Raw genomic sequence first — 21,284 nt, 5'->3', positions numbered from 1 at the left:
CAGCAAATTCAAAATGTGATGCGAATATGCTAACTGCTATTATGTTTTGTTGATAGTCTTTTATATCAAATAACATGCTAATATCTAAAAAAAAAGACCACATGCAAGAACGATGTACTAAGGTGCTAATTGAATACCCTAAGTTCTACAGTTTGTATCTAATGAGTGACATTTATGAGCTGCCAGTGAAAGAAGAGCTCTCCAACTGAGTTAGTTATTATATAATGAAATTACATCTGAAGTTGTGTAGTAGTTTCAACAGGCATTTAAATAGGCAATAAACCACCCCAACGTTTTTTTAATAACAAAAAAAACCCCCAGCTTACTTGAAACATTAATGGAGTTGAAGCACTGGAAAAGCTAAAACTCTTGAAAAGGTGTTCTTCTGGATTGTATTTACTGCAATAGGCTTGAACCATGACAGTTTTCGCAGTTCCCTGAGAACAAAAAGAAACTATTTTAGAGATATCATAACTCAAAACAAGTAATAATTTTACAGGTTATTTCTGAGAAACTGATCATTTAGAAAAATATTTTCTTGTTAATGTGTAATTTTAGGAACAGTATCAGATGTATAATAATTTTAATGACAACACAATGTGCTGCACAAAAGGGAAAGTTGCATTTAATAGCAGCATTCATATTTTCATTCTAAAAATGGCTACTCGAACCCAGAAGGGAGAAGGCTGATTTGAAGATTACAGATCCAAGCCATCACTGGAACTATCCAGAAGTTTATCATTTAAGTATATATGAGCATGTCCAGACATGCAACTATATGCATGAGAATACATACATAAAACAAAACATACAAACCTGCACGTATACATACAAACATACAAAAAATACCCTGTTGATGTTGAAATTCCAATGAAGGAGCCTTGGATCTAGGTTAGAAACCAGCTCTTTCACTATTGGTAAGAAATCTTGAAATAAAACTGAATAATGGAATATCCACACACACACACACACACACATATATATGTATATATATAAAAAAAAACAAGAGAGAAGATGGAGATAAGATTAATAAAAAAAATTATTGATATATTTATAAATACATTAATAATTTATTAAGCAGTTATAGGTCTTGTCAATGTATTAATAAATCTTTATTAATCTTATCTCCATCTTCTCTTGGTTTCTATAATAATAATATATATATGTGCGTACCTATATTATAAAGTATTCAACCAGTCTAATCTTGGATATTTCTATTCCTCTGAGGTTTATATATCCTCACCTGAACTTTAATATATGCATATATGTTTATACATCATATATGTGTATATATGTGTATATATCAGGTTGTAAAGAAATTTTTTTTTCTTCTTTTAAGTAAATATCTAATTAAATCTAAAGGTGTTTTACTTCTAAGTTCTGTGTGAAATATGACAAAATCGTTTGTATATAATTTTCTTTCATTTTCTTTCACATTTTGTCAATCTTATCGTAAGTGAAGTTGTTGTATTGGGCCCATGTTGACTCCAATCAAAGAGCATATTCATCACTTCATTCTTTAGGAATTTCAAAAAGGCAAAAGTGCAGGTGTAGCAGCATAATCACTCCAAAAGACTTCTGAACAAACTTAAAAATCCATCAGAAGATGGTGTGATTTGGTTTTTCTCAGATGAGAAAAACTTTAACCAGGACCAGAAAACTAACAGAAGAAATGACAGATGGCTATGTGCAGACCCTTCTGAGGTTCCAAGAGTAATGCATACAAAATTTTCTGCAAGTGTCATTATTTTGGGTGTTGTTAGCAATGAAGGACATATGATGCCTCCTCACTTTTCCTACAAGGACTTAGGGCGAATGCTGCTGCATATATTGAGGTCCTAGATAAAGTTGTTAAGCCATGGATCAACAGTGTATGCAGTGGAAGGCCTTATGTCTTTCAACAAGATTCTGCACCATCACACAAGGCTCAAATGACACGAGAATGGATGGCCAACAATTTGCATGATCACATCACCCCCAACACTTGGCCTCCTAATTTCTCTCGATCTCAATCAACTGGAGTACTATGTATAGGACATCATTGACAAAAATGTCAATGGACATGCCCATAGCACCAAAGATTCTTCAAAAGCTGCCATAGTTCAAATTATGTCCAATACGAACAAGAACCACTTAATCTGAGCTTGTAAATGATTTCGAACCTGCACCAAGTCAGTTATTGATGCTTATGGTGGTTTTATTGGATGAAATTTCTAAATAGATAATTCAGCTTTATGTTTATGCTATTTTCATAAATATACAGTTTTTTCTATTATTATACAAGTGTTATTTTAAAACCATAAATATGTCCTCAAATACCGTCTGCACCTTGTATATTGATATTCCTCCAACTAAATGATAATAATTTCTTTTGCATTAAGTAATTGTTGGCACTCCGTCGCTTACGACGTCAAGGGTTCCAGTTGATCCGGTCAACGGAACAGCCTGCTCGTGAAATTAACGTGCAAGTGGCTGAGCACTCCACAGACATGTGTACCCTTAACGTAGTTCTCGGGGATATTCAGCGTGACACAGTGTGACAAGGCTGACCCTTTGAATTACAGGCACAACAGAAACAAGAAGAAAGAGTGAGAGAAAGTTGTGGTGGAAGAGTACAGCAGGGTTCGCCACCATCCCCTGCTGGAGCCTCGTGGAGCTTTAGGTGTTTTCGCTCAATAAACACTCACAACACCCGGTCTGGGAATCGAAACTGCGATCCTATGACCGCGAGTCCGCTGCCCTAACCACTGGGCCATTGCGCCTCCACTGTATTAAGTAATAATGACAATAAAACTAGCATACAATCCAGGATGAATTCATTTTATATCACTTTCAAATCTCAGAGCTAATCACTTACACCCATAACTCATAATTTTATGTAAAGCTATAACAATGTAAAGGTACAATATGTGTTACAAATCAGTGCATTGAAAGTGTATGTATCAGCATGATAAAGGGGTCAATGTGGTAAATACAGATAAATGTGTAACTGATTGATACCTACCTGTTCTCCAATCAATAAAACTGCTTTACATTGCTTTGCAATCATATTGATAAGGAAATCAGTGCGTACATTGTCAATGTTTGGAATTAAGATTGTTGTGTAGTCTGGAGTAGAATCCTTAGGGTATACGTATTGAGTTATCTATCAAAGACAAAACGACCCAGCATCACATGTAGACTTGATATGGGAGAATAGAAATGAATAAATTATCAAACATCAACAAGACTCAGTTCAGAATAGTACAACACGAATTTAATCTGCTGTAAGTGTTCAAGCATTTATTATATTTCATTGAGATTGTCTAGTATTCCTACGAGGTAGTGTCAAAAGGTTCCCAGACTGATTACCTTTAATAAAAGAATAACCTATTTACCTAAGTTTTAGCATCATCTCCTTTGAAATAGTCACCTTGCGCAACAGTACACTATTCCAGCATTCCTGCCACTTTTAGAATCTGAATCTTGACAACAGTGTTAAAATGGCGATCTTTGAGCTGTAATTTTCATCTTAGAGAAGAGATGGAAGTGCACAGGTGCTAAATCTGGAGAATAGGACAGGTGCAGAAGTGATACCAAGTTGTTTTTGACGAGAAACGCACAAGTGAGGAGAGCTCAGTGATGATGCATTGTCGTCAAGAAGAACCCAATTCTTCATGCTCCACAGACCCAGTCACTTTTGTCAAATGTCTTCCCTTAAATGCTTCAAAACATCACAGTAGAACTCTCCATTGACAGTCTGGCCCTGGGGAACAAATTCTCAATACACAATACCACATTTCCATAGATGATGCTCATGGTAGGTTTTCCAGATCGCTCATCGTCTTCCAGGGACCTTCTTCCACTTTTGAAGTGCTTGTGCCACTCAAAACATTGCACATTGCGTATGACCCATTGCCTCATCAGTGTAAGCTTGTTGAAGCATGCTCAATGTCTCTGTAGCAGACTTCCCAAGTTTAACACGAAATTTCATGTTGGCTCTTTGTTCCAACTTCTTGTCCATGACAAAATCACGGACTACAGCATACACATGATCACAAAAACACAAATTTCACAACTTGCAAAGTAAACATAGCAATGTCACTTGGCACACTGCCTCATGAAAGTCAGTGCTAGCTCTCACTGCACACACAACCATGTGCTGCTACATGTTGGTATGCTACAGAACTAATTCAGTAACCTTTTGATACCACCTTGTAACTGTCACACAGGAAAGTTTGCTTCTACTGTTACAATAACATATGGTAAGCTGGCTAGAATCGTTAGCACACTGGACAAAATTCTTAGTGGTATTTCGCTATGTTCTGAGATCAAATTCCACTGAGGTCGACTACACCTTTCATCCTTTTGAGGTCGATAAATTAAATACTAGTTGCATACTGAGGTTCATCAAATCAACTGCCCCCCTCCTGCAAAATTTCAGGCCTTGTGCCTATAGTAGAAAGGATTTCTGATGTTGATAGTATTAAGGAAAACGAAACTGAAGACAAACATTTTAGAAAGAAAATGACACTATCTAGTGAAGTTTGTAATAAAAATAAATCAATCCAGTTTTCAGGACTGGTGTCAGGACCAGAAATTATACAGATATCATCTGGTTGGAGTGACTTGGATTATATTTTTATTGGCTAATAGCATCCATGGTCACCGAGTCTACAAACACTAACAGTAATATAATAGAAATTTGATGATTGTGGCCATTGACCTCTGTCCAGCATCACGTAAATGTTGCCATTAGTCAGTGGAGGACTTTTTGTTGAGATTACACATCTACTATGCTGTTTCCCATGGCTTCACCTACAAAGAGGGATATCAAAGGTCTGAATTTATGCTGATCTACATAATGACTACATAACTGTTGTTCAAAAAAAGATAGAATTTGATTGAATAAGATGTAGGAAGATGAAATTAAATGCTGCAATAAATTGAACATAACTCTAGTATCTTGGTTAATTCCACCACTTCATTATGTACTATTATTAATCATGTGGAAAAGTGGTACCTATTCCAGAATAAATGTTTAGTCATCACAAGTAGAGCACTCATTTTGCTGTGCTGAGATTTTGCCAGAGTATATCATTCCGCTTCTTTTCTAAGATCATTAAATAAATACCAATATCAGAGTTAGTTATATTCAACTGAATATTATGTTTATCTTCTGAAGCTTTTTACCTCATTGATATTGTCACTCAGATCTTATGCGTACCTTTCCTTCATTGGACACTAAACTCCACTTGCGAAGACCTGTTGAGGCAAGTAAAATCGAAATCGAACTAAATTCGATGACTGGCACCCATGCCAACGTTGTCTCCTTCATTGGACACGAAACTCGGCTTGCGAAGACCTGTTGGGGCAAGCGAAAGCGAAATCGTGATGGCACCTGTGCCCAGCGTCGCCTTTCTGGCACTTGTGCCCGTGGTATATGTAAGGACTTTCAAGCGAGATTGTTGCCAGTGCCCCTGGACTGGCTCTTGTGTGGGTGGCACATAAAATACACCATTTTGAGTGTGGCCGTTGCCAGTACCACCTGACTGGCCTTCGTGCCAGTGGCACGTAAAAGCACCCACTACACTCTCAGAGGGGTTGGTGGTAGAAAGAGCATCCAGCTGTAGACACTCTGCCAGATCAGATTGGAGCCTGGTGTAGCCATCTGGTTTCACCTGTCCTCAGTCAAATCGTCCAACCCATGCTAGCATGGAAAGCGGACGTTAAACGATGATGATGATGATGATGATCTGAGTTCAAGTACCTCTTAGGATAGACTTTAACATAGAGCTCAAAAGGTTTGCGGAAAATAACATCAACTCTATCATGCGTGAGTCATATGCTTCTAAAAATCTGTCTTATATTGAATAAAATGAAATAAATATTGTTCTTGCAAGCCTGGATTACTTACCCTCTGAGACCAGTGTTCCCACATTCCTTTGTCAGACACAACATATTCAAATATTGTTTGTGATTCCATGACAGGAGGCAATGGCAACGTGCAGTTTTCTTTCCAAAATTCTTCAAGCTAAAAGATTTAAACAAAAATTTTGAAGAAATAAATAAAAGATAGGATTATGTATTTTTTTTTTAAGACACTTGATGTGGAACAGATATTGTTATATTTGCAGATGGTCATATTTTGTCAATTAAACACACACACACACACACACACACACACACACACACACACACACTATATATATATATATTTGATCTTCACTTCAACTTTATTATTACTATCATTATTATTTAAATGGAATAAGCAGAACAGGAAGAGACATGCAGAATATAGATTCAGTGAAGAGATCACAGATGTATGATGAAAGACCTTTGACAAAGAAACTAAAATAATTATAACAAAGCTGAAGTGAAGACCAAACGTATAGTGTGTGTGTGTTTAATTGGCAAAATATGGCCATCCCCAAGTATAACAATAAGTAAAAGATAATTTCCTGTTAGCATCATGAAATCACAATATTACTTTGTTGCACTGGCATAACATCATGAATTCTGAGTGCTAATCTATTTATTTTAACTTTGTTACTTATTCTGTCAGACTCTCTGTTTGTTGAAGTACAAGCTAATACAAGTTGTCAAGTAGCTAGACACACACACACACACACACACACACTAGGCTTTTGTGCCATTTCTTTCTAGTGAATTCACTCACAAGGTATTGGTGGGCTGGGACTTTAATAGAAGAAGCCCAAACTGCCATGCTGTGGACAGGACCATGAAGTGAGCTTCTTAACCACACGGCCTTTTTTGCTCTTATAATATTTTATATTAATCTTTCGTGACATGCTACAGCAAAGTGGCAAAGTGACTAACATAAATCCTATCCTTATCTTATGATGCTGTTCAAAAGTTTACTGGTCTCAAGTATAGGCAAAGTCAACAGAGGTCATGAAGATATTTCAAGGCAAATTTAATGATGTCACTAATGAAATCGGTATGAACTTTATTGATAAAAAAAAACAAGTACCCAACTATCTTTAAATTTTATCTAGTTGACTGCTATGAGCAGAATTATTGCACAAATATGGCACATACTGCCGATAGTGATGATGAACTGCATGTATCTGTAAATAAAATGTTGTTAGGAGCCATAAAACAGGAAGTAAGTCTTTTTGCGACAGGAACAAAAAAAATCTTCCTGTCAAAAGACTGATAGCTTGGTTAAGCTTATACACAGAAAAATCAACTGGGAATGAGAGTGTGTTAATGCAGAATTTTTTTTTGTTACATTTTGTTATACACCATGTGGGCAAAAGCAGTTGACCTCTGAGAAAAGTCCACCTAACTGGAAGTCCCTTTACTAGCTAGGTCACAGTGAAATTCCTCTCTACAGTTCATCTGTTATCAGTTCTTGGGCAGTGCCCTACAGACTTCCATTTTGTATCTTGTATATATATTATTTATATTTGAGGAATGTCTCATACTATAGATAACATAAGTAGACTTTCAGTCTTCAAATACCACAATAGCATCTACATGCACAAAGAATTACTTACCTAATAAATAAAGATAACAAGCATTCACTAAAACTGTAATGTATTTATATATATATATACACACACACACACACACATAAGTAGAGAATTATGTAGGAGAAAATTACACCGACTTGCTGGTATACATATAGATTTGACTAATAACATCAGATATGTATGTATGTATGTATGTATGTATGTACAGTTTGCTAAGATAACTATAAATAAATGGTAAATACAACCTTTAATCTGTCATCAAGTTCCAATAAAGCCCCTAGGGACCACATCAATGCGAAAACAACAATATTTTGAAGCTTTTCGGTAGCTATATCTTTCAATTCTTCCTCTCCAGGCAGATATCCTTCCATAATTGTTAAGGCTTGTGCAACATAATTGCATTCAAGCAGCTGCATATTTAAAAAAAAAAGTTATAACAACAACAGTGATAAGTAATATCAGTAATTTTTCAATTATCACATGTACTTTTATTTTTAATTGTTATTTTCATTACATGTAGCAGTTGCAAAATAAAAGCAACACAAACTGTTTTCTTCAAGAATGAGCAAAACCTCAAATAAAAAACTTCTCGCAATAAATTTTAAGGGAGATGACTGTCGGAGAGAGATCAGTGCTGTATTTAACCAGTTGAGATGCTGGATCACTAACTCAAGGAACATGAAATGAAATGTACTTTCAGCACTCGGTAATTAAGTTCCTGTACAAAAGATCTTTATTTTAGAAAAATTAACTTATTTCTGAATCACAAGGCTCCATGGGATAATTTTTATTTTGGATTTCTGTGAAACCAGTTATCTAGATAAGATATTGCTCTACTGCTTGCTGCATTTTCTGTGGATGCAGCCACAGGCTAACTAATCACTTCTCAGGATTGCTGTTGCTCATAACAAACAAGTTAGATCAACTGCAGCATTTTGGTAGAGCTAGGTTGATTCACTTGTTTGTTGCTAGTTAAATATCATGCCATAGGCACGCAACTGCATCAGTGATGAGATACAGACTATAATTTAACATTTGGTTGTCTGTCACTGATCCACGCTGATTTGTTCCAGTTGGATAAGGTGAAAACTGGCTGCTGGGGTCACTGATTACTATTAAGGAAGACCTTCACCTAGAAATCCAAAGACAAAAACATCGAAAAAATTTAAACCAGAATATTTCTTGTGAAATTCTTTAAATTATTTAGCTCATGCAATATAGAAAAACAGGAAAAATAAAAAATCAAATTCTATAATCTTAAAGAGGATGTATCCTGTAAATTAAATTTCAAAACCTATGCATAGAATGAGGAAATAATTTATTATCATATTAGCTTTAACTGACACAATGAACACTGCTAATCCCTATAATGATGTCGATAAAGCCTTATTCAGTGTAAGGTAGTCATTAAACTCAACAAAATGTTTCTTTATAGATATGCAGTTTTAACAATAGATCAAAAATATAAATAAGATACATAACATTTTCTTGAAACATTGCTTTAAAAGTGATCAGCTCTTGTAACACATTACTCTAATCTATTTATTTTTCATGATATTTTCGCTGTTTTTTCAAAAGTAACCTTCATTTTTAACTATCTTTCATCACATTTCATCAGCAAAAGCTGACTAAAATTTGATTGACTGTTGATTACAAATCTGACTCTAAGGAAAATTTTTGAAACAATATTCATTAAAATGTCATTCATAACTATTATCAAGCTGATCCATATAATATGAGAATTTAGAATCTGCTTCTCTGTTTATGTGTACTTTAAATCTTGTGAAAACAGTTGATTGCAACACAAAAATATGTGGACTCATGTACTCTCAAACATTTACCTTTTTTTCAAGTAAAATCTCTTCCAGTACATTTCTGGGTTCTGGAATCCTTATTTTTTTTATCAAAAGGATAGTTTTAGTTTTTTTCCATTCACAAAAATGAACCAACAAAATACAACACATGTTCACAAATAAGCACACAGATATACTTACGAAAACAGACACCTCCCCCACCCAAAACACATAAAATCACACATACATGTATAGACATATTCCCAAGACACATGTGCATATGTGTTGTAAGACTGACAGATAGAGAAACAGAAAAGCAGAGATAGGCAGATGGAGAAATAGGCAGGCAGGCAGGCAGGCAGGTAGGTAGGTAGGTAGGTAGGTAGGTAGGTAGAGTGTGTGTGTGTGTGTGTATGTGAGGTTATTTGTTACATATATACACATAATAGTAAACAAACACATAGCTAATATTCCCCCACCTCCACCCAAGACACATACAGTGGCGCCATTTAATTTAAGAACACTTAATGACATTTTTTATATTTTCAAGTTATATACCAAAATAAAGAAAATTTCACAAGATTTAATACATTATACAACTTTACAGCATAACATCAACATATTAATTTTAAATTAAAAATAAATTTTAATTATTGTAATTTATAGCACCATTTAATTTAAGAACGATTTGTAAAATTTCCTATTTTTGCCTTAAAATGTTTATTCTGAGATCAACAAAAAAACAATAAGCTCACACAATCAGTATTTTGTTGGATATCCAAAATTACTTAATAGAGCTTTGCATCTGCAAAACAGAATTGCTCAGATCATTTAATGCTGTTCCTGAAATTTTTTTCCCCAATTTTGGCTAATAATGTTTTTAAAAAATCATCCTTATTCTTTAGCTTACTACTTTACACAGCTCTACCCAACCTTTCCCAAAGATTTTCGATGGGATTTAGGTCGGGTGACTGTGCCAGCCACTGTATCAATTGAATTCTCTGAGACCTAATGTAATCTCTGACTAGGTGCAAGGTGTGTTTCAGGTTGTCGTCATGCTAGAACATCCAAGATCGGCCCAAATGCTTTCAGGAATATAGAAGCATAGTCTTCTCCAATATTTCTAGATAGGATTTACTATCCATAATGCTCTTGATTCTTATTATAAGACCATCACCTTTTCCATCTTTTCCAGACATGTACCCCCACACCATCACACTTCCACCACTGTGCTTAATTATAGGTTGGATGCATTCTGGATGATATTCTTCACCTATATGCCTTCTTACATACTTCCTGCCATCGCTGCCGAACAAGTTGAACTTTAACTCATCCGACCACAACACATTCAACCAGTCTGCTGGACTCCAATTCAAATGCTCTTTTGCAAACTGTATTCGGTCACATCGACTTTTTAAAGAAATGTATGGCTTTTTGCAAGAGACTCTTCCTAGAAGTTCAAATTCTTTGAGACAGTTTTTTATGGTGGACACTCCAATGGTAAGTTCATGTTTTTGCCCAATTTCTTTTAAAATGTCAACAACAGTTATTTTTCATCTTTTTAGGGACAGTTTATGAATGTATATATCCATTCTTGTGGTTGTTTTTCTTGTTTACTCAGGTCAAGAGTGGTCTTTATAATCATTAGTTTCTTTATAATGATGGACAGCATTGTAGATGGCTGTTTTAAAGCAGCCAACTACATTTGAAATAGGTTTTACATGACCATTTCAGCCTACTAAGCTGAGCGATCCTCACTCTGGTTTCTGGTATCAAGTTTTGTCTCTTACTCATCAAATACAATTAAAAATTGTAACAGCATGCAAATTACCCCACCTTTATATTAGTCAACAAGGCAAAAAGAAATGAAATTTTGCAAATCGTTCTTAAATTAAGTGGTGATGTAAATTACACAAAATAAAGTTTATTTTTAATTTAAAATTAATATGTTGATGTTATGCTGTAAAGTTGTATACCATATTAAAGCTCGTAAAATTTTCTTTATTTTGATATACATCTTTATTCTCAATTTATAACCTGAATATATAAAACATTCCATTTTACCATTAGTATACAAACGTTCTTAAATTAAATGGCACCACTGTACATGTATAATACATACACACACACACACACACACACACACACACACACACACACACACACACACACAAACACACACACCGCCTCGTCCCAAGTCTTCCTGGGTCTACCTCACCTTTATTCTGCAATCTCCACCAGGCGATACCAAACAGGTTGGGTGATGCTGGAGGGAGTTGAATACCTTTGTCTGAGCACATGTGTGCCTATGTGTGTATGTGTGTGTGTATGCATGTGTATGAGTAAGGCTGTTTGCCTGTCCACTCTCTCTCTCCCTTGCACACTCATGTGTGCATAACTATGTGCATATCTGCATGCATGTGTGTGATGCATTTTTTGCATGTATCCTTTAATAATTTTATCCAAATTTTGTAAAGAATCTATCTATATATTAATAATCTAAGTATATATTAATAATAATAATATGACACGAGATCCTTTTCATTTAGTTGAATTTAAACCCTGACCATTAACAGGATCCAAGTGTGTGTATGTACATTTGCATGATCATGCACATGCATACGTGAGAGACATGTGCACATGTACATCCGTGTATGTGCGCATGTGCACGTACTTTGTATAAGTGTGTGTGTGCGCACATGTGTGTCTATGCATGTCCACACACATATACATCATTTTCTTCTCTCTTTCTTTTATCTTTTCTCTCTATTGTTTGCCCTCAATTTGCATTTTCCTTATTTTTCTTCTCCACTCACTTATACTAATCCTGGATGAAAGCTACATCAGCTAAAGTGGTATAGCACACTATATCTATATTGAGTACTTCTCCAAATGGTTACATATCAATAAATAAATACATACATATGCACATGTATACATACACACATGCACACACACACACACACACACACACACACACACACATATACTTTTCTACTTTAGGCACAAGGCCTGAAATTTTTGGTGAGATTAGATTGACCCTAGTACGCAACTGGTACTTAATTTATTGACCCCAGTACGCAACTGGTACTTAATTTATTGACCCCAGTACACAACTGGTACTTAATTTATCGCCCCCAAAGCGATGAAAGGCAAAGTCAAGCTCAGCGGAATTTGAACTCAGAACATAAAGACAGACGAAATATCGCTAAGCATTTCACCCGGGGTGCTAACGTTTCTGCCAGCTAACTACCTTCATATATCTACACACACGCGCGTGTGTGTGTGTGTGTGTGTGTGTGAAGACATGTCACTTTGTGCTTAGGACTCATGTTCATAAGGTCATGGATTTGATCCACAGACATGGCAGTATGTTGTGTTCTTAAGCAAGGTGCTTCATTTTATGTTGATCCTCTCAACTCAGTTAAAAATGATTACCAGCCTGTCGCCAACACATCTCTCTCTCTCTCTCTCTCTCTCTCTCTCTCTCTCTCACTACTTGTAGCTGTCACCACATCTATATTCTGCTGGATCAGGCATGGATGAGTTGAGAGGGTGTCTATATCAGCTTGTGACTACATGAGCGCCTGAGGTCATATTTGCTTGCAAGTGGTAGCTAAGCAAGCATTGTGTGTGTGTGTGTGCGTGTGAGAGGGGGAGAGAGAGAGAGAGAGACGGAGAGAGAATGTTATTGAAATGGAAGTGAAATCTTAAGAAAACAAAAAAAGTATCTCAGTTACAAATAATTCTTTCTACTCTTGGCACAAGGCCTGAGATTTTGACAGGAAGGTTTGGTTGATTTCTTCAACTTCAGCATTTATCTGGTACTCGTTTCATCAATCCTGGAAGGATAAAAGTAAACCTGACCTTGGCAGAATTTCATCTCAGAGCATAAAGAGCTGGAAGAAATGTCGCTAAGCACTTTTCTGACACAGTGTCAATTCTGCCAGCTAACAGCTCTGTCTTACAAATAATACAAGTATTTGTGTTTCGAAGAAGATATTTAATGCAAAATTAGTATGATTCTCATACAACAAATTAGCCTCTAGGTATTTTATTTCCCAGGCATTGCAAGTGCTTCTTTCTAGTTAATATTATGTTAATCATCTTGTTTGTGAAGGAATATGGTAAGTTATTCAATAGCAAAATTCTAAAATAAATCAAGAGACTACAGCTTTTATTTTAACTGAAATTCAACCGTTTAGCATTTAAGCCAATCATGTTCAACCTAAATATTCTACCTGTTTCATGTTCAAACCAACCAGATCTATCCTTTCACACCTACCCTACAATGTAATTCTAAAAATAAAGAATTACATTCTCCAGAAAATATCACAGTTATAAGATATATATGATTAATTGAAAACAACTGTGTTCAAATTTGTAGAGTAATCCTGAATGCCAAATGGCTAAGCTGTAATCCAACATATGTTTGTAATGTTTCCTTAAAATTTAATTATGAATTTATAAAGATACATACCTGGATTTTGGCACATAAATTTTGAATTAAGAATATGTAAGAGATGGTAAAAGTCTCTTCAAATATGCTGTACACAATAGATCTTATCCCAATTGGTTTGGTAGCAAGCCAGGCTAGAATGAAGATAAATGTTAGTTTTAATATACTTAAATACCATTTCCTATTAAACTGAAGGAGATTACAAGAAAGTAACTTAGCTAATTAAAAATTATATTTGCTTAACTTGTATATTAACATAATAGTTTAACCTTGAACAATAAAGTCATTCTAATCTACAGGAGATAGCAACATTTCACATTTTCTTTAGTGGGAAAAACTAATTGAAAAGAACAAAATGCAGTTAACTTTTCCTAATGTACTTCTCCACTTTTTCATTTGGATTAATTGACAATAATTAATCAGTTGTTGGTTAGGACAGCGGCCACTTCTCAGTTTTCCGTTTCTATTGAAGCAGAAAAAGTTATTTTCACCCGAAGAGAGAACTAACTAATTCTATTTGCCAGGAATCTAGAACAAGCAAATTTAATGACCTGTCCTTAGTGACATGATAGAATTTGGAGTAATAGCTTAACTGCCTCTTCTGTGGTGACAGTGGTGGTGGTGGTGCTGCTGCTGATAATAGTGAGGTTAGTAACTACAATGGTCATTACTTTGTTTTTAATATATTTTAAAATATTCTCAATTAAATCTATAATATATTTCTATGTATGTTAATTTAAGGTTTTGTTATGCAAATTAGATTGAGAAGCTTGAGTCATAATCTGAATGTAGTTTAAATAACTTTTTAATCAGCTTTTCACTTTAAGAATAGAAGGTCAATATTCTTTCTTTATTGAAATTGCAAGAAGACTAGAAACTGGTCTGCTCAGTCATGCATAGCCTATTCATGAAGAGATAAAAACGTGTACAAATACTGTTTACTTTTCATGATCAGACTAAAATTACATGTTCGTTAAAACACAGTACATCTATTATAAATTTTATGTTGTGCCTATCTAGTGTAACACCAGCTATCAAAGACAACAATTCCACTCTTCATTCCACATTTTGCCTTAGTTTTCATTGGATCTATTTATCAAAACATAATTTTCACCTATCACCCAGTTCTCATTTACATCAGATATCTGTAATTATTTTGCTAGCATAGATTTGGCAAATATCTTTGATCAGTCACTTCCTAAACTCACTTATGCCTAAACCCTTTTCATTGTTCATATAGTTTATTCTTCTCAACTCTTTCATGTCCAATTATTTTATCCCCTGCATTTACTGCTCTATCCATATTTTACAAGTATGGACTTCATAGCCTGGCTTCCTTATGAACAGAAAAATTATATTAAAATTAGTTTTAAGTTGTTCTCAGGTATTCTCTCACAAGCCACTGGTGGTAGGCTGTCAATACCTGTGCTGTGCATCTGACATTTATTTAATCACTTTGATAATGATTATTCACACTTTGCAGCGGGTTACCTGAAATAGTTCAAGTCCTCTACAGCAACTAGCTACATCTCTTGCTGAGTCCCGAACCACTAATTACCACAATTTAAATCTATCATTGTTTGAACTGTCACAGAAATCAAGCACCCTTCTGAGTGAGAAACAAAGTTTATCCTCATTTCAGAAAAACTTCTTGTTTACACCCTGTGCTTGTATTTGCTTTTCATTCACTTGAATTTCTTTAGATTTTTTCTTGCTCCAACTTTTGAATATCCTGCCAAGATACTTCAAACTGTGATCAAATAACCTACCTTATATATGAATTATATGACGAACATAAAGTTATTTTGTCAGTTTAGTAAAGATAAACTGGGTTAGAACTGCAGAACTAGAATTTTTACTATAACTCATTGCAAAGTAATGACTCTTCAAAGCCAAGTCAAATTGGAAGGCATTTTCAATTTACATTGAAGATGACTTCTACAAAATGACAATGGATAAAAAGGTATTTCCAAGAGCTGCCTGTCTCTTTCCCTTCCAATACATTTGAATTTATTGATACTTTTCTGACTTAACCAACTTAGGTAGAAACCAACTTTGGTGCTGCTTAGATTTGTTTACCAGACAAGAAGACTTATTTAGTCAAGTGAAAAAAGAAAAAAGGAAATGAGAAAGCAATATAAATTTCTGAAACAACAAAATACACACACAAAAAAGAAAACATTCGAGTTAGCAAAACAAAAGCCATAATTAAAAGTATTCAAATTCAGCCTAATTAGTTTTGCTGATGCCAGGATGGGTAATAATGATTAAAAAACTGCTTCCAGAACAGATTTGTATCTAGAGAGAAGAAAATTTACTTCACTCAACAAAAACATCAGAAAGTAAAATATTCATAAATAGCTTTTGAAAATTCTTCGTTACCTTGAAGTAAAGGATCCCAATTGAGAATAGAGCTGCTCATAAAAACCATTCCATTTCGTGACACAGTAGCAGGGGAAGCATTATCTATATTATGGACTTCAAATATAATTTTGCAAAGGGGTGCCATTGGTATACGGTCACCATTTGCAAGGGTAAGTGTTTTGTTATCATCCAACACTGAGTTTAAGTTTTCTATCCAAATAGCATCGACTGGTCCATCTAAGACAATCCAAATATGCTCACCCTGAATAAAAAAGAAAATGAAGCAAAATCATCTAATCAAATCAATCATAAGTAATATTATTTTCATAGAAATATAAATGACATGAGATAAAGCAAGTATTTTAATTTAATGTATATACATGACTACTCTTTTACTTGTTTCAGTCATTTGACTGTGGCTATGCTGGAGCACTGCTTTTAGTCAAACAAATCGACCCCAGGACTTATTCTTTGTAAACCTAGTACTTATTCTATTGGTCTCTTTTGCCGAACTTCTAAGTTACGGGGACGTAAACACACCTGCATCAGTTGTCAAGCAATGGTGGGGGAACAAACACAGACACACAAACACACATACAGTTTCTGTCTACCAAATCCACTCACAAGGCTTTGGTCGGCCCGAGGCTATAGTAGAAGACACTTGCCCAAGGTCCCACACAATAGGACTGAACCCAGAACCATGTGGCTGGTAAGCAAGCTACTTACCACAGCCACCATTGCGCCTATACTACACAGCCACTCCTGCACCTACACAACAAATATGAATATATGTCTGTTTTATCTTTTACTTGTTTCAGTTATTAGACTGTGACCATGCTGGGGCACTGCCTTGAAGAATTTTAATGAAATGAATCAACTCCAGTACTTATTTTTGTACTTATTGTATCAATCTCTTTTTCTGAACTGCTAATTTACAGGGATACCAACACAAATACCGGTTGTCAAGCAATGACAGGGGAAAAACACACATACACACACACACACATACACATATGGTGAGCATCATTCAGTTTCTATCTACCAAATTCTCTCACAAAGCTTTGGTTGGCCTGCGGCTATAGCAAAAGACACTAGCCCAAGTTATCACACAGTGGGACTGAGCCCAGAACCATGTGGTTGGGAAGCAAACATTTTACTACCTTATTCATATATATAAGTCAGTGCTTATATATATATGAATAATAGTGAAAGATATGTTTTGTAATTATTATAAGAATATTTTTTGTGTAAAATTTAGCAAAGAGCTCAATGAAATAGAATAATTCTATTTCAGAGAAATGATATAATAATGTACAAAACAACCTAAATGAAATTACGAGTCAAAAATAAGCAATGTAACATTCTTAAAATGAATATATATATACATAATTTATATATTTTTCCTTGTTATGGATCAGTGATTTCAGCAGAGATGTGTAGATGAACTAAACATACACACAATATCATCAACAACAGCAAGCTAACAGAGAGTTATACAAGAAGGTCATTTCAAGCACTTTTTTATAGATTTATAGAGAGAAAGTATATGGGTTTTGCAATTTTGATATTGATGGATTATAATTCTGAATTGTAACAATACTAATATATATTAGTTACAGAGGCAGTATATATACCGAGAGCTAAAATATATCCACTTAAAAGTGGATGTTCTGTTAGAACAGACTTTATTGTACCATGAGAGAAACTCTCATATTGGCTTTTGGTGCAAAATGCATTCTTGTTTATATCACTAGCTTGGAGATAAATCCATGCCATATCCAATGCTGAGGCCATCTGATAATGTGATTTTGACCTTCTTTGGTCTTGTCAATGATGGACACTTAATTGCTAGAGATAGCAGCGACTCATCTCTCCACTAGTAATATGTAGAAAAACAGTTCCAGGCGGTGGTGTTGCAATTAGCCAGTGAGCTTGTTAATATATATATTAGTGACAGAGATAGTATTAATGCCAAGAGGTAATATTTATCCCCACTTAAATGTGAATGTTCTGTCAGAACAGACTATACTGTGGTAGATACCATGAGAAAAACAGTTATATTGACTTTTTGGTTATATCACTAATGGGGAGATAAATCTCCATCATCTCCAGTTGCAAGACCACCAGATCACATCTAACAATACTAGTGTCTATAAAAACTTGTACCACCTTCTCTTAACATCCTTATGACGGCATTCTTTGTATGCATAATCTATCTACCTTTTTCTGCTAGATGAACCTGGATATATTTCTGTGGAAAAAATATGTAGAACATGCTTATATTTATTTTGAGATTTATATCACAAACTACTCCACATCAGCGTTAGAGTGTCCACATAAGTGGAGTCAAGGCTGGGTAGCTTGTTCTGACATAGAGTCATATTAGTTGTAATAAAGAAGGCCAGCCAAATAGTGATATCTTAAAATAATTTAGTACATTCATTTCAGGTTTGCATATTATATAATAGGAAATGCATCTATTACGTAAGCCTTCCTCAGTTATAGCAATTCAAAATATGAAGAAATTGATGGAAAAATCTCAATATATATATATCTGTGTGTGTGCATGAGTTTGTGTGTGTGTGGTTAGAGTAGTAAATTGGTTACTAAGTTAGGAGGATAGACATGTATACAGAGGAGAAGAGAGAGAGAAATGGACGAAGGGAGAGAAAGAAAGGGGGTAAAAGAAGAGAAGGATATGTAATGTAAGATAGTGGGGATGGGAAGAAAGGATGTACAAGTGAATAGTATTGAAAGAAAATGGGATGGTTTACGTAGTGGACATATTTCTGATTATATATTATGCAAACCTGAAACATACATAATAAATGATTTCAAAATATTACTACTTGGTTTGACTTCATTACTACAGCTATATATATATATATATATATATATATATATATGCACAATATTAAATATGTTTTAAAATATATGGGCTGTTTACAGAGTCCTCATAGAGAACCAATGCAAAAAAATAATATAGAGTAGAGAAAATTGAAACCGCAAATTTTCGGCAGTCAAACAGATTCCTGAATGCATAGATGAAATCATGCAATCAAAGTAGTGAAGCATATGTATTTATACACGTCAGCATAAATCATGCATATGCAGACATAAAGATTCTCCAAGGGTATAAAGAATATAAAACCAAACATACAGAAAGATATAGAAGATATATAAAAATATATAAAAGTACATATACAATTATATATAAATAAAAATAATATGTAATGAGTTATGCATGATAAATATAGGAGGTACAAAAAGATTGAAAGGTTGATAAACATAGGAATAAAAACGTCAATTTTAAAATGGCAAACTGCTTAAATCATCTAAAAATCTCTCTTCTTTCTTAGTTCAGTTTTTCCCCTTCTCAACCAATTATTTTTCTTCCATTTCCCTTTCTAAACATTTGTAAAATGCCTCAGCATCTATCCAGTTCTTGAAAGGGTTTTCTGTGATAGAATGCAATAAAGTGTTCCCTGACAATCAATCTGATTAAGCATGAAATTGCACTCAGAAAACCTAATGTAGGGTTCTAAGCAACCAAAATGGTGAAGCATATATAGAAACTAATAATATAAACTAAATTCAACTTTACGATGAAAGTAAACAAACGAAGTTTGTTCTTTTTTAGAAGCGTTGAGATGTATTGTAAGATACAGAAATAAATTTATTTCTCAAACGCGTGATAATGCTATAAATAGCGAGATCAGGATAAATTATCCATTTATTGCAGAAAAATACGTTACTGGCCAGCCATGAGACTCGAACTCACATCTCTGTGATTACGTGTCAAGTGTTTTATCATTAAACTAAACTGCCCAGCAACGAATTCTTCTTCAATTTTAGAACTTATAAATTTAGCTTCATAAGACGCTAACGTTAAATTTAAGAAATAAATTTATTTCTGTATCTTACAATACATCTCAACGCTTCTAAAACAGAACAAACTTTGTTTGTTTACTTTCATCGTAAAGTTGAGACAGAGAGAGGGGGAGGGGGAGAGAGAGTGTGTGTGTGTATGTTTGTGTGTGTGTGTGTGTGTGTGTGTGTGTGCATGTGTGGTGGGTGTATCCACATGGGAAGAAATACATACTCTCAAACAGAAACAGCCTGCAACTAAACCATCTAACCATCAACCTATGCTATAGCTCACTTTGCCATTTTTGTGTGTAAAAAGAACAAAATATGTCCTGGACAGAGCAATAGGAATAATATAATCAGCTAAAAATGCTTGAAAGCAGTGTGTCGAATAGATACAATCTAATGACTAGAAACTAATGAAAGAGGGTTAGTATAAATGTGTGCACGTACCAATTCCATTGTTACAATTCGATGCTGTCTTTATAATATTAAGTATATGATTTTTAAGATACCACAGATATAACAAGGTTGATCATATCAAGACATTTTTCATTCTCCATTACCACCATTTAACTTCCATGTTCCAGTTCATGTTCTATGTTGGCAAGAGTTGGGATGGTTTGGCAGAATTCATTGCATCCTAAGACAGGATTGTATTCCAGTGTCTGTCTTGGTATGGTTTCTGCAGCTGGATGCTCTTCCTAATGTCAACCATTTCACAGCAAGTACTGAGAGCTTTTTTCATGCTACCAGCACTAGGGAGCAGCTTTAGGCTCAGGAGATGAGGGATTAAAGTATGAGAGAAGGGGCTAGGGCAGAATAAGATTCTTTTGTAGAGGAGCTCCATGACTAATAATTTTATTAATTTTCATAACTGATTAACTAAAGTTAAATGGCATATTCTTTTCCCAAAAACACATTTAAAGGATTTAGAAGTTATCTCCATGTTAAGAATGTAATACTTGTAAATGTCTTGCATACTCTTACTCCAGAAATAAATACTCAACAAAATTTTCTTCTGAAGCATTAAAACAGTAGAATCTGAAGAAATTAGTGATGATCTACATTAGCTAATACTGAGCAAGAAACTCCACAAAATGGGGAAATTTAATGTATGTTAGTATGCCATGAAAAAGAAGAGTAAAGATTAAGATATGTTGGAATTGGCTACATTTGGAGATTCATATAATCCCAGCCAGTATGGGGGGGGGGGAACAGACGCTAAAACAGTGACATTGGTGGCATTAATGATTTGTGGTTAGTGCCATGGCAGCAATATCGATGATGATGATGATGATGATGGTGGTGGTGGTGGTGGTG

The 21,284-nt window shown here is 34.7% G+C and overlaps 1 protein-coding gene across 1 annotated transcript in view; it reads right to left on the bottom strand.

Annotated features, from left to right (window-relative positions):
• LOC106871452 (dynein axonemal heavy chain 5) overlaps nt 1-21,284 on the bottom strand; it is a 358,231-nt gene that overhangs the window by 90,185 nt on the left and 246,762 nt on the right. Inside the window, exons 45-50 of the mRNA XM_014917924.2 lie at nt 16,113-16,356; nt 13,752-13,864; nt 7,724-7,888; nt 5,897-6,013; nt 3,005-3,145; nt 327-437 (exon numbers count right to left, since the gene is read on the bottom strand). Of these exons, the coding sequence (XP_014773410.1) occupies nt 327-437; nt 3,005-3,145; nt 5,897-6,013; nt 7,724-7,888; nt 13,752-13,864; nt 16,113-16,356 (891 nt within the window). The remainder of the gene's footprint in view (nt 1-326; nt 438-3,004; nt 3,146-5,896; nt 6,014-7,723; nt 7,889-13,751; nt 13,865-16,112; nt 16,357-21,284) is intronic.

Source organism: Octopus bimaculoides, chromosome 10 (genome assembly GCF_001194135.2).
Source record: "Octopus bimaculoides isolate UCB-OBI-ISO-001 chromosome 10, ASM119413v2, whole genome shotgun sequence".
Lineage (NCBI taxonomy): Eukaryota > Metazoa > Mollusca > Cephalopoda > Octopoda > Octopodidae > Octopus > Octopus bimaculoides.
This window is presented reverse-complemented; position numbering and strand designations above follow the sequence as displayed.